General features: G+C 42.7%; 1 protein-coding gene across 2 annotated transcripts in view; it reads left to right on the top strand.

The window, feature by feature from the left end:
* The window catches only part of L3MBTL1 (L3MBTL histone methyl-lysine binding protein 1), a 58,203-nt gene that overhangs the window by 22,265 nt on the left and 23,457 nt on the right, over nt 1-12,481 (top strand). For both annotated transcript variants that reach the window (XM_061631550.1, XM_061631548.1), the window contains exons 5-9: nt 1,641-1,785; nt 2,695-2,821; nt 4,294-4,381; nt 6,516-6,604; nt 9,135-9,239. In XM_061631550.1, coding sequence (XP_061487534.1) covers nt 1,641-1,785; nt 2,695-2,821; nt 4,294-4,381; nt 6,516-6,604; nt 9,135-9,239 — 554 coding nt within the window. The remainder of the gene's footprint in view (nt 1-1,640; nt 1,786-2,694; nt 2,822-4,293; nt 4,382-6,515; nt 6,605-9,134; nt 9,240-12,481) is intronic.

Below are 12,481 nucleotides of genomic sequence, written 5' to 3'. Positions count from 1 at the left end.
CCTAACAGTTAGGAATTTTTCCCTGATGTTCAGCCGAAATCTGGCTTCCTGTAACTTAAGCCCATTATTCAGTGTCTTGCACTCTGGGATGCTTGAGAAAAGATCCTGGCTCTCCTCTGTGTGACAACCTTTCAAATACTTGAAGAGTGCTATCATATCTTCCCTCAGTATTCTCTTCTCAAGGCTAAACATGCCCTGTTCTTTCAGCCTCTCCTCATAGGGCTTTGTTTCCAGTCCCTTGATTATTCTTATTGCCCTCCTCTGGACCTGTTCCAGTTTGTCTCGTATGTGTGGTAATGATTTATAGGGAAATATATTGTTGTGGCTTCCTCAAGTGCTTTTTCTAACTCTGACGTTCCAGAGCACTGTGTGTCTATGTCTGTGTCAATTCACACACCCCATGATGTATGTGTGAGAAAGATCATTTATTTATTTAAAAGCATTTCTAAATCACTTAATATTAAAAATCTCTAAGGGGCATGAAAACAGTATAATAAAAACAGAGATCCTTCCCCCATTGAAATCTAGTAATAACAGGGCCCAATCTTATTTGCAGGGAAAGCCTGCTATATCTTTACAAGATGTGTGAAGCAACTGATGGATGATGCTTCACATATGGCAGAGGGAAGGGCATGCCAGATTGCAGGGGCAATACTGAAAAATGCCCATTTTTAGATTACTTCCCTGGAGGGCATTCTCTAGGGTGTGGTGATACAAATAAAAATTTCCCCAGATGTTTGAACTGATCTTGCAGGGGCAAGCGGTCCTTCAGTTAACTTGTTTCTAAGTTGTTCAGGGGTCATGGATTGTTTATTTTCCATCTAGGTACTGAGTGCTCTATAACAAGGGCAAATTATGAGCCCATATATTACTGCAGGCAACGCAAAGTGAGTCTTTGTTAGAGATGGGGGAGAAATTCAATTCAGTTTGCATTTAAAGTTTCTGAAACACTATGAAAACCAAAACACAGCCATTCTTAGAAATTTGCACTTATCTGAATTTTGCAGTGCAGTTCTGCAGCTAAGTAACGTGTACAAAAATGCAGATACTCAGATAAAGTGTGTATATCCCAGGCTATGGTCTGAAGGCACATGAGGCCAGCCCCCTGCTAAAGCTAAGCAGGGTCAGGTCTGGTCAGTATCTGGATGGGAGACTGCGTGGGACCATATGTAAGCTGCTTTGGGTTTCTATCATGAAAAGAAAGGCGGGGTATAAATGTAATAAATAAATAATAAATATATAAATGTATATAATAGTAAAAATAACATATTAAAATGCATTATATTAGGAAAATTCCTTTGCAAATATGTTTATATTAGGCAAAATTGCATGCCAAAATGTGCATATTGGGAGAAATTGTCACTAAAATGTTGACAAATTTTCATGTGGCTTTTTAATTTTTGTTTAAATCACAAACTGATGTGGAAATGTGGAGAACTAAATCGGAAAAATAAGAAACCGAAACTGACATATTTGTCCATCCCTGGACAATTGCATTTCTGACAGAGTGCTCAGATCACCACAGCGCCACACCAGAATCTGGGCTGGTCCAGAAAGGTTTCCATTATTGTTGTTGCATTGGTTTGCTTGTGATCAATGTGGCATATTTTGAGTTTTTGCTTCTCCTTTGGTTTCTGTAGACTTGGATGCACCAGAGCCTCCCAAGCTTCCAAATGTAGAGAGCCTATGCCATTGCAGTACTTGTGGACGGAGAAATGTTTCGGGGTCAGCCCAGGAAGGAAAGGGATTTTGCAGTGAGAACTGCCACCGACAATTCAAAGAAAGGTTAGGAAAAAAAGATGCTGTCCTTGTGTGAAATGCAGGAGGGAAGGAATCGTGTACTTTCAAGGGGAGCAGCTTTGCGTTTTCCTACATTTTTTATTTTTTTCTCTGGAGAGAAAGAAATACAGGGTGTGCTCTCGTTCCTTTGGGTGGACTATTTAAAATCTAATCCTGTGCTGAAATCTGCCCTCCAATTCCTCAAAAGTGTGCTTCATTTGTGAAAGAGGATTCTATTTTTCTGCCTCATTCTCAGGGACATTAGAATTTCTTTAGAATTTCAGTAGACTTTTGGGCTCACTGTCACTGTGAAGCGGCCAAGGGCACTGTGTATGCTCCCCCCTTTCAATTAAATGTTTCTCCAGCGCTCTCCCATCTCCTCTGCTGTCTGCACCTGATCTGAAAAAGCCCCATGGGAGGAGTTATCTCATGATGTCTTCCCCTGAGTTTTAATTAAAGTGTGGGCACCTGGGAAGGCTGCAAAGTGCAGACTACTGGTAACCTGATCTGTAGAAAGAAAGAAAAAACACATTTGGTGCATATCTGTTTTCAGAAGAATATTTATCACATTTGCATCTCACCCTGCTTCCAAGAAGTGCAGGGTGATATCCACAGGGTTATCCCATTTTATTCTTACAACAGCCCTGTGAGGTAGGCTAGAGCATCAATGATGTGCTCAAGGCCACCCTGTGAGCTTCACGGCTAGGCGGCGACTTGAATGTCTGTCTTCTTAGTCAAATTCTAACATTCTATCCATTATGCTACAGTAGTTTTCTGTCCCCACCAAAGTGAGGCCTTGCTTCCTGGATTAGGTTTTTACAGTAACCACAATATTGTCCTAGTGCTTAGGGGCAAGCAGTTCCCATTGCTTAGAAAACATTGTTGAGTGTTGAAGTCCCGTGCTTTGCTTTGCAGATCTGTCATTGTGGAGAATTCTGCTGGCAGCACCAACTCTGCTGAAATCCTCAAGCCAGTGAAGAAGCGGAAGAGAAAAGATTATCAGAGCCCCTCCGAGGAGGAAGAGGAAGAGTCGGAGCAAATGGTACAACTGGGATGTTATTGCATGTGTACAGGGCTTTTTGCAACAGTACTCACCGGTACAGCGTACTAGCACCTCTTTTTTTGCTGCCCATGGCAGCCATTTTGTGCTGGCAGCTACAGCACTTTTATCAAGATATGATTACCGGTACCTCATTTTCTACCAACCCCCCCCCCACTGCATATATATATATGTGCCAGTAGAGTCCCATAACAACATTTGTGTTTTTTCACATGCATGCTTCCTCATTTGATTGGCCTGAATTCAAGGGTAGCCATACCATGAAACCATCACTTTGGGCAGTGGATCCATAGAGGGTGCCAGGGCTTCCAATTAGGGTGGGTGGGGACATGCCCAGAGAGTGGTGCTTGAGACCGAATAGATGTCTTTATGTAGTACCCCACATTTTTCAATTGGAGTTTCCAAAATGACCCACAACATTTATAAATTACAGTAAATGAACTGAAAACCATACATTTAAAACAAAACAAAACCAGCCCAGTTGGAGCAGGAGTAGGCAACTGATGTTGTTCTTAACCTGTCTCCCTCCTGAATTCCTTTCCAGAGGCCGATTGATGATAGATGGGCCTGTAATGGGGGAATGTAGTCTAGCTCAGGTATGGGAAATCTCAGGTATGGATGGGGGAGGAATTTGGTTTTGTTTGCATTTTAATCTGAACGTACTGAATTTGCATTTCCTAAAACACCATACCAGGAGTGGGGAACCTTTTTAGTCGAGCGGGACAGATCATTCTGCAGGCCAACTTTGACAAGTGGGTGGGACAACCTACCTGTCAGGCTCCCTTGTGCAACACTTCCTAAGTGACTGACAGCCAGTTGGTTGTTGGGCACTTGGGAACCACAGCGCAAGGGGCTTTGCCAGCCCTATGCTTGGCACTTGAAAAGCTCTTTGCAAGTCCTATGTTTGGCACTTCCCATGGGGAACTCGATTGCACAGCTGATCCAGCAGGCCTGAACTCACCATCCATCAGCTGATGGGTGGCGATTGCAACCCTGCTTTCTGCTCGAATCACCTTGTTTCTAACGGAATGATTTTAAAACTTTGGGTGCCTTCAAAATGTCAGCGTTTTGCTGGAGGGATTTAAGTGCATCCAGGAAATCTAGGTGCACAATTAAAGTGGATTAAAATGCAACTTTTAAAACAACATCAATAAAACCCTGACTTTTTACAGTTTGTAAAGTGATGGGGAAATGCACTGAAAAGTATGGGATGAATGAATGATTCATGAAGAGATGTATTAACACCCTGCAAACAAATGAGGTTGAATGCTGAATGAACAGGTTGTCTTCAGGAGCCCATAGCATTAAAAAATGCAAAATGTCAGTACTGTTTCATCACAGGATCTTGTGATAACTGCCCTGGAATTTCCTGGCACTTGGAAAAGTAGGGGAGCCTGAAGCTAAAGGTTAATTCATTCAGAGTAAGATGGTATGATTTTTGTCTGCATACACAGGAAGTGAAGCAAGAGGAGATAAATGGCTCTGGAGGAGAACTTCCTGCTAGCAATATTGGGAATGAAGAATGGAACGCAAGTCAGCCTGGTAAGTATATAGAATGACCCTCTGACTCAAGTCATTGGGATTTTTCTTTGCTGAGATTATTCTTTTGCCCCAATATAGTGTGGTGCTCCGTATTTATTCCTGCTCTCTCGAAGTGGTACAACAATGGAACCTAGGGAGGGGATGGTCTCTTCAACACTGAAGGCATTCAAGAAGCAGCTGGACAGCCACCTGTCAGTTATGCTTTAATTTGGATTCCTGCATTGAGCTGGGGGCTGGACTCATGGCCTTATAGGCCCCTTCCTACTCTACTATTCTATGATTCTAAATTGTGGATTAAACTGTATTGTGGTGAGGAGGGATTTGGTTTAAAAATTCCTTGTGGGTTACTCAGTCTAGAATACATCTGCACTATATATTTATAGCAGTATCATACTACTTTCAACTGTCATGGCTTCCCCCAAAGAATCTTGGGAACTGTAGTTTGTTAAGGGTGCTGAGACCTCTATTTTGCTCACAGAGCTTCAATTACCAGAGTGGTTTAAAAATCAATCTCTCTTCCCAGCTCTGTGAAGGGAATAGGGATCTTCTAACAACACCCTTAACAAACTACAGTTCCCATAAGCCATGACTGTTTAAAGTGGTATGATGATGATACTTTAAATGTATAGTGCAGATGGGGCCCAAGATTCTTTTAGCTGCTGCATTAGAGTCTTATTATTCAACGGTGTGGCATGCCTTTCAGAACTCTCCAGAAATTACGGCACGCACAAAAAGCACCTGAAACTATAGAATAGAAGTTTTAGTAGCAGCAGTAGTAGTTGTAGTTCTTATTTATTGCACTTATAGCCAGCAGTGAAACCATTTAGAGCAAGCACATGTATTTGTCTGCAGAACTGGAAGTTCTTGCTTCACCTAATATTTTTTTGTGGCACTCCCTGCCATTAGCTTATAATTGGAAAGAGAAGGCGTTTAGCCATAAATAATTAGCGGAGGGGGAGGAGATTATGGTTACACTGCTGGAGGCCATGTATAAGAATGCAAAACAGCAAAAACGGAACACAGTCTGCTATGTTTAAAGGTATTTAATTGATTGAATCATTTCTATAGAGTAACAATGTAATGCAATTAAAAAATAAGTGTCAAGTGTCATAAGTCATCCCATGACCTCTGCATCGATTGCTCAGCACGCTGGAAGGCAGGAGTGGGTTTACTTCATACTGGGCAAGTGGTAGAATGATGCCTGGCTGTTTTTGCTTATGCTTCAGAAAAGAAAGGACTAGAGGCTTTATTACGGTAATGAAAACTAAACATTCCAGGAGGGGCTGCCCACCTACCCTTGTATCTACAGCCTCGGGAAACTGTCAATATAAGAAGTGATTTCCTTAAATACTCCTTCAGAGAAGCGATCCAGTCATGAGTACAAACAGTTGGCTAACATCCCACCTATGGGTGGTGACATTATAGAAATGAATAAAATTATGCATAATATGGAAAACAAAATAAGACAGAGAGAATTTTTCTCCATCTCTTCTAATGCTTGAATCCCAAGGTCATTCAATGATGCTGAATGTTGGGAGATTGAGGACAGACAAAAGGATGTACTTCTTCACACACAGCACCCAGTGAAATTATGAAAGATGTAGTCATGGCCACCAACATGGACAGCTGCAAAAGGAGACTAGACAAATGCGTGAAGGATAAGGCTGTCAGAAGCCCCTAGTCGTCATAGCAGTATACTGCCTTCAGTATTGGAGGTGATACGCCTCTACTAGCTGCTGATAAACACGAGTGGGGAGAGAGCTGTTGCACCCACTCCCTGCTTGCAGGCTTCACATAGGCACCTGGTTGATTACTGTGGGAACAGGATGCTGGTCTAGATGGGCCTTTGATCTGATGCAGTAGGGTTCTTCTTAGCTCTTATCGGTCTGTGGTCCGCAAGAGTGCAGCTGCAGAATCAAGGCCAGAACATCATGCTTTTGGAGAACATGCATGTGTCTTGAAAAGGTGAAAGTAGTTGAGGGTCATAATTGGCAGTATGTGTGTGGAGGGGGAAGGACAGGAGGACTGGTCTCATTGCCCTATTTTCTGAACCTGGCCCCCAAATGTGTAAATGCCAATGAAGCAATTAATGTGTTGATCATTTTAATTTTGGTCTGCATCCTGCTGTTCACAGTTTCCCATGAGAAGACAGAAGGTTGGTCCTGGGCATCCTACCTGGAAGAACAGAAAGCCATTGCTGCCCCTTTAAATCTGTTCCAGGAAGTGAGTTGCAATGTTCGTGTTTCTGGAATTTGAGGGTGTATTTACCCTACATGCTCAAATGCTCATTTCATTATAATTTCCTAATCCCAGAAAGGCCTGGGAATTATAGTTCCATGAGGGCCATTAGAGATGTTTGAGAAAGAATTCTCAGCACCATCACCAAGCCACACTTTGCAGGAGTCTTTGTGGAAAGCCATAGCAGTTAAACTGATATAAAATGGTGTAAATTTGCAGTGTAGATTTGTTTGAGTGTGAGGAAGCCCATAGTCCATTAGGAGCCAGCCTATTTCGACTGCTGCCTTCCACCTGTGTTTCATTTTTGCCAACTCAACAATTTAATCATGAATTTGTATTATTTTCCTTAAAAGTCTAATCATGCTGTTATGTGATTCTTCTCACTTCCATGTCTTTTAAGTTATTTTTCTGGCTTTCCTGGCAGCAGAAAACCACATGGGAGAGTCGTCCTAAAAAAGGTGTCAAGGGAATAAAATGAATCTCCAATGTATTATTTTGAATATATTGCATGTTTTTAAATTAGTCCATGGTGGTTTAATGTTTCAATTGGAAGTGCTCTGTTTGAGATTAACTTGACTTGGCCATGTAGGTTGCATTTTCGGATTGGCGAGGAGATGGTATCACTTCCCCCTCTATATGTACACATTTTTTTCTATCCTGCTTTGTGTTCAGCCTGCTTTATGCTGAACCTGAAAGAATCTGATTCCTCTTCACAGAAGGAGGACAAAAGCTGTCTCCATAGATGTGTGTATGGCTGCTGTAGGAGCCTACTGACTACCATTTGTTACATGACTCAAGGCATAACTATACATACACACACATATCTGTCTGGGGCTAATTTGCAAGGCTGTGTTTGTATGTTAAGGTAAGTAACAAACCATGGTTTACTGTGCAGGATCCAATTGTACCCACTTTGCTCCTCCCCACTCATGCAGGGGAAAAACTAACCATGATCCTTGGCTTAGTGTTAGGTCCAAACCAGGGATCATCGTTTGTAACCATGACTGGTAAGGCATACTTTCGCTTGTCGTCATGATTTGCTGGGAGTGAAACCATGGTTTAGATGTAATGTTAAGCTAGGGATCATGGTTTGTTTCTCCCCAGCATGATTGAGAAGGAGTGAAGTGGGCATGAATGGTAGGGTTCATGGCTTATCACGGCATGCAAACGTGGCCAAAACGAATGATAAATTTACACTCTTGTGACCTAACAAAAAGGGGAAAAATACTTCATGGGAAGTGCATTGGTACACAAAATGTGCAATCGTTGTTTTGGGCCAGCGAAGGATTAAAAATTTAAATGAAATGTAACAAATAAGAGCTGCTACATTTTTTGAGGAGCTGGGAAGAGGTTGTTTCTGCCCTTTTAATAGCTGACATATATTTATTTATTTATTTATTGCACTTGTATACCGCCCCATAGCCAAAGCTCTCTGGGCAGTTTACAGCAATCAAAAACATTAAAACAAATATACAATTTAAAACACATATTTTAAAAACAATTTAAAACACATATTTTAAAAACAATTTAAAACACAATTTTAAAATTTAAAACAATACAAAAACAATTTAAAACACATGCTAAGATCCCTGGGAGAAGAGGAAAGTCTTGACCTGGCGCCGAAAGCATAACAGTGTTGGTGCCAGGCGCACCTCATTATCTAGATCGTTCCATAATTTGGGGGCCACCACTGAGAAGGCCCTTTCCCTTGTTGCCACACTCCGAGCTTCCTTTGGAGTAGGCACCCGGAGGAGGGCCTTTGATCTTGAACATAGTGTACGGGTGGGTTAGTATCGGGAGAGGCGTTCCATCAGGTATTGTGGTCCCAAGCCGTGTAAGGCTTTATAGGTCAAAACCAGCACCTTGAATCGAGCTCGGAAACATACAGGCAGCCATTGTAAGCTGGCCAGAATCGGTTTTATATGTTCAGACCATCTGGTCCCTGTTACCAATCTGGCCGCTGCATTTTGCACAAGCTGCAGTTTCCGAACCATCTTCAAAGGCAGCCCCACAATGAGTGCATTGCAGTAATCTAATTTGGAGGTTACCAGAGCATGGACAACTGAAGCCAGGTTATCTCTGTCCAGATAGGGACGTAGTTGGGTCACCAACCAAAGCTGGTAGAAGGCACTCCGTGCCACCGAGGCTAATATAGAAATTAAGGTTGTCATCTTTTCACAGCAAGGAGATAAGTAATGGAGAAAACTTTATCGTCTTGTAAAGCTTCTGCTCCTTAATCTTTTTGTGCCAGGCTTTTGTTCAAGGCACAGGAGCTGGACTAGGGGGGGAAAAAGGGCAGCCTTAGTGTTGGTATGGATGCAGCCTCGATCTTAAAGGTGCCAGAGGCTCTCTGGCATCTTTTCTGCAAGAGACTAACAGCAGCTGCTCTTCCAGCATCCATTTCCTTGAGGAATTCCATTTGGTGAGGGCCATAGAAAACAAGCAGCCCAGTTTATATCCGTGTGCAATGGTTCTAACACATTTCTTGCTCTTTCTTGTGGCTTGTTCCTTTCAGCACCAGTTGACCACCCAGCACAAGAATGGATTCAAGGTGGGGATGAAGCTGGAGGGAATCGATCCCCAGCACCCTTCTATGTACTTCATTCTGACAGTGGCTGAGGTGAGATGGGTTTGCCCGTTTACTTTGTCTTGCACTTCAGACTGTTGAAAGCTTCCCTCTGGACTTTTTCCATGGGCTCCATTCATTTATTTCTTGAAACAATTCATTAACATCACCTTTCAGGGTGGTTTACAAAATTGCAGGGAGGGAGGGAGAGGGGGGGCATTGTCATAAAACCCAGCAAAAACAGCAATGAAAACAGAATGAGAAACAGCAGAAGAAATTGAAAATGCCTTAGAGAATCAAATGGTCTTTGCTGATATCAGCGTGGACACCAAGAGGAGCCATAGCTGAAAATGTCCTCACCCTAGTTTCTACCTGCCTCACCTGAAGAAGCAGGGATACCTGGAGAGGAGACCATCAGCAGATGACCTTGGCACATGAGGCGGTTGATGTGATATCGGGCATTCCTTCAGGTTCTTGGTCCCAAGTTGTATAGCAGGGGCTGGGAACTTCTTTCAGCCCAAGGGCCACCCCAAATAATCCTGGGAACTGTAGTTTGTGAAGAGTGCTGGGAACTATTGCTCTGTAAGGGGTCTCCTGATAACTCTCAGCACCCTTAACAAACTACCATTCCCAGGCTTATTTGGGGGAAGCCGTGGCCATTTAAAGTGGCACAAGAGTACTTTAATGGTGTGGATGTGACCTAAAATGGGAAACCCTGGAGTGCAATGCGATTTCTGTACTCCATAAAAAGTGAGTGGAAAAAAGCATGGTAATTCCAGAAAAAAAGGCTAGCGTGGAATCAAGTAGAGTCTGCCTGAGGCTTGGTGGTAGTGTTGATGGTGTGTGCATGTGTGTGTAGAATACTGCTGTATCTGATTCTTTGATATGCAGGTACTGGATTTCAGTGGCTATTCTAAATGCAGCAAGGGCTTAGTATGGTCAGATCTGTTGTACGACGTTTTGCTGAATCATGGGGCTTTAATAAGCCACAGAAATGCTCACAGAAATGCTGGAGTTATCAGTTCTTGGCAAAAGTCCTTATAGAATCTTGTGTCATGGAGTACTCTGAAGCTATGGGTTTGATTCAGATTCACAGAGCAATCCAAACCCCTAATCCACTGGAAGAGGTTTGCTTTGAGGCAGAAGTGTCCCTCCACCCTGCTCTATCTGGCTGCTCTTGGCTTGGCACCTGAAGAGCTCATCAGTGCACCCTCCTAAATAGGCAGAAGCTACTGCTAGTGGTGGTTGTCATGGTATACCCCTGAAACAGGGAGGTGTGGGGGTAGAGATGGACCGGCCCAGAACCTGCTGAATCCTAAACCGGTTCAGATTGTGGCAACTTGCTACAACAGACCCGATCCAGGCCTCTCTGCTGCACTAGCCTGGAGCTGATGCAGCAAAAATGCCGAAGTTTGCTTCCTTCCCCCCCCATTATGTTCTGGCCTGCATGAGCAGTTATGGCTGTGGATGCAGCAGTGTCTCTGCTGCTCTGTTGAGCCTTGCTGCTGCCTGTCAGGTGTTTAGATTGCTCAGCTGGTCACACTTGGTGTAGACCCATTGCACTTTGGATCCAACCCTGTGTCCATAGAACCCATTTCATTAAATGTTGTTAATGTGGCATAGAAAGCAGAGGGGACCCTGTAGGGGATCTAGATTCCAAAGATAGAGATTCCACTGAGAGCCAGGGGTTGTGGTCGTTAGATTGCCGGACTAGGACCTGGGAGAACAGGGTTCAAATCACCACTTGGCCATGAAGCTTGCTGGATGATGTTGGGCCAGTCACAGTCTTTCAGCCTAACCTACCTCACAAGGCTGGTGAGGATAAAATGGAGATGGAGGAGAATAATTGAGCTCCTTGGAGGAAAGATGGGGTAAAAATGTAATAATAAAAAATAAAAATAGATTTTACATTCAGATTACAGACTGGGAAATGCATGATCTGTGTCTTAAGCATCATTAACCTGTGTGTGCTCCCTACCTTTCCAGAGGTAGAAATATAACTTGTTGATGGTCCTGACCTGTCAGATTTTTTAATTTTATTTTTATTTTTCAAAGAAAACAAACACCAAAATCAGCATAAACCAAAAATCATCAGGCCAGTACACAAGTAAGCAAGAGTAACGTAAGAATATCCATCACAGGGACTGCCATTGAGACACCCAAATTTCACATATGGGTACTCTGAAAAAAGTTAATGTAAATCATTTATTTATCTATTTATTATTTAATTATTTATTAGATCTATATCCCTTCCTTCCTCTGAGTAGGAGCCCAGGGCAGCAAACAAAACCACTAAAAACACTTTAAAACATAAAAACAGACTTTAAAATATATTAAAACAAAGCATCCTTAAAAACATATTAAAGCAAAGCATCCTTAAAAACATTTTTAAAAAGCTTTAAAAACATCTCTTTTTTAAAGGTTTAAAACATATTAAAAAGCAGTTCCAACACAGATGCAAACTGGGATAAGGTCTCAACTTAAAAAGCTTGTAGAAAGAGGAAGGTCTTCAGCAGGCACCGAAAACATAACAGAGATGGTGCCTGTCTAATATTTAAGGGGAGGGAATTCCAAAGGGTAGGTGCCATAACCCTAAAGGTCCGCTTCCTAGGTTGTGCAGAATGGACCTCCTGATCAGATGGTATCTGCAGGAGGCCCTCACCTGCAGATCACAGTGATCAACTGGGTAGATAAGGGATAAGACAGTCTTTCAGGATAGCCCCAGGGAGCAGTCTCGCCGCCGCATTTTGCACCAGCTGCAGCTTCCGGACAAACCTCAAGGGCAGCCCCACATAGAGCGCATTACAGTAGTCCAGCCTGGACAACAGTGGTCAGGCTATCCTGGTCCAAAAACAGCCGCAGCTGTCTTACCAGCTGAAGCTGGTAAAAGGCCCTCCTGGCCACTGAGGTCACCTGGGCCTCTAGCAGTAGTATATGAAATAAAATCCCACCATATGGCATAAAAATGTTCTGGGTCTTCCAATCCATTCAAGACCCTCAAGTTATGCGTTATTTTATCTGCTTATGCTGAATTCCATATGTTTTTAAACAGTAATGACAAATGAAGATTTTCCATTTTTGTACAGACAATCCTTCTGCAGCATCCATGTTAACCAGTATCCATGTTAATAGTTCTTTTGAACAGAAATTTGCCATTTGAGAATCCCATAAGTTCAGTAACTAGAGCTGAGTCATCGGGATCATAGTCTTGAATGTTTTAGACATTTCACCATATACATCAATCGAGGATTTGTGGTGGACATTCCCACATAAGTGAAATAGTGTTCCCCAAGCCT

This window comes from Rhineura floridana, chromosome 6 (genome assembly GCF_030035675.1).
Source record: "Rhineura floridana isolate rRhiFlo1 chromosome 6, rRhiFlo1.hap2, whole genome shotgun sequence".
In the NCBI taxonomy this organism is placed as follows: Eukaryota; Metazoa; Chordata; class Lepidosauria; order Squamata; family Rhineuridae; genus Rhineura; species Rhineura floridana.
Note: the sequence above shows the minus strand (reverse complement) of the source record. Positions and strands in the feature narration are given on the sequence as shown.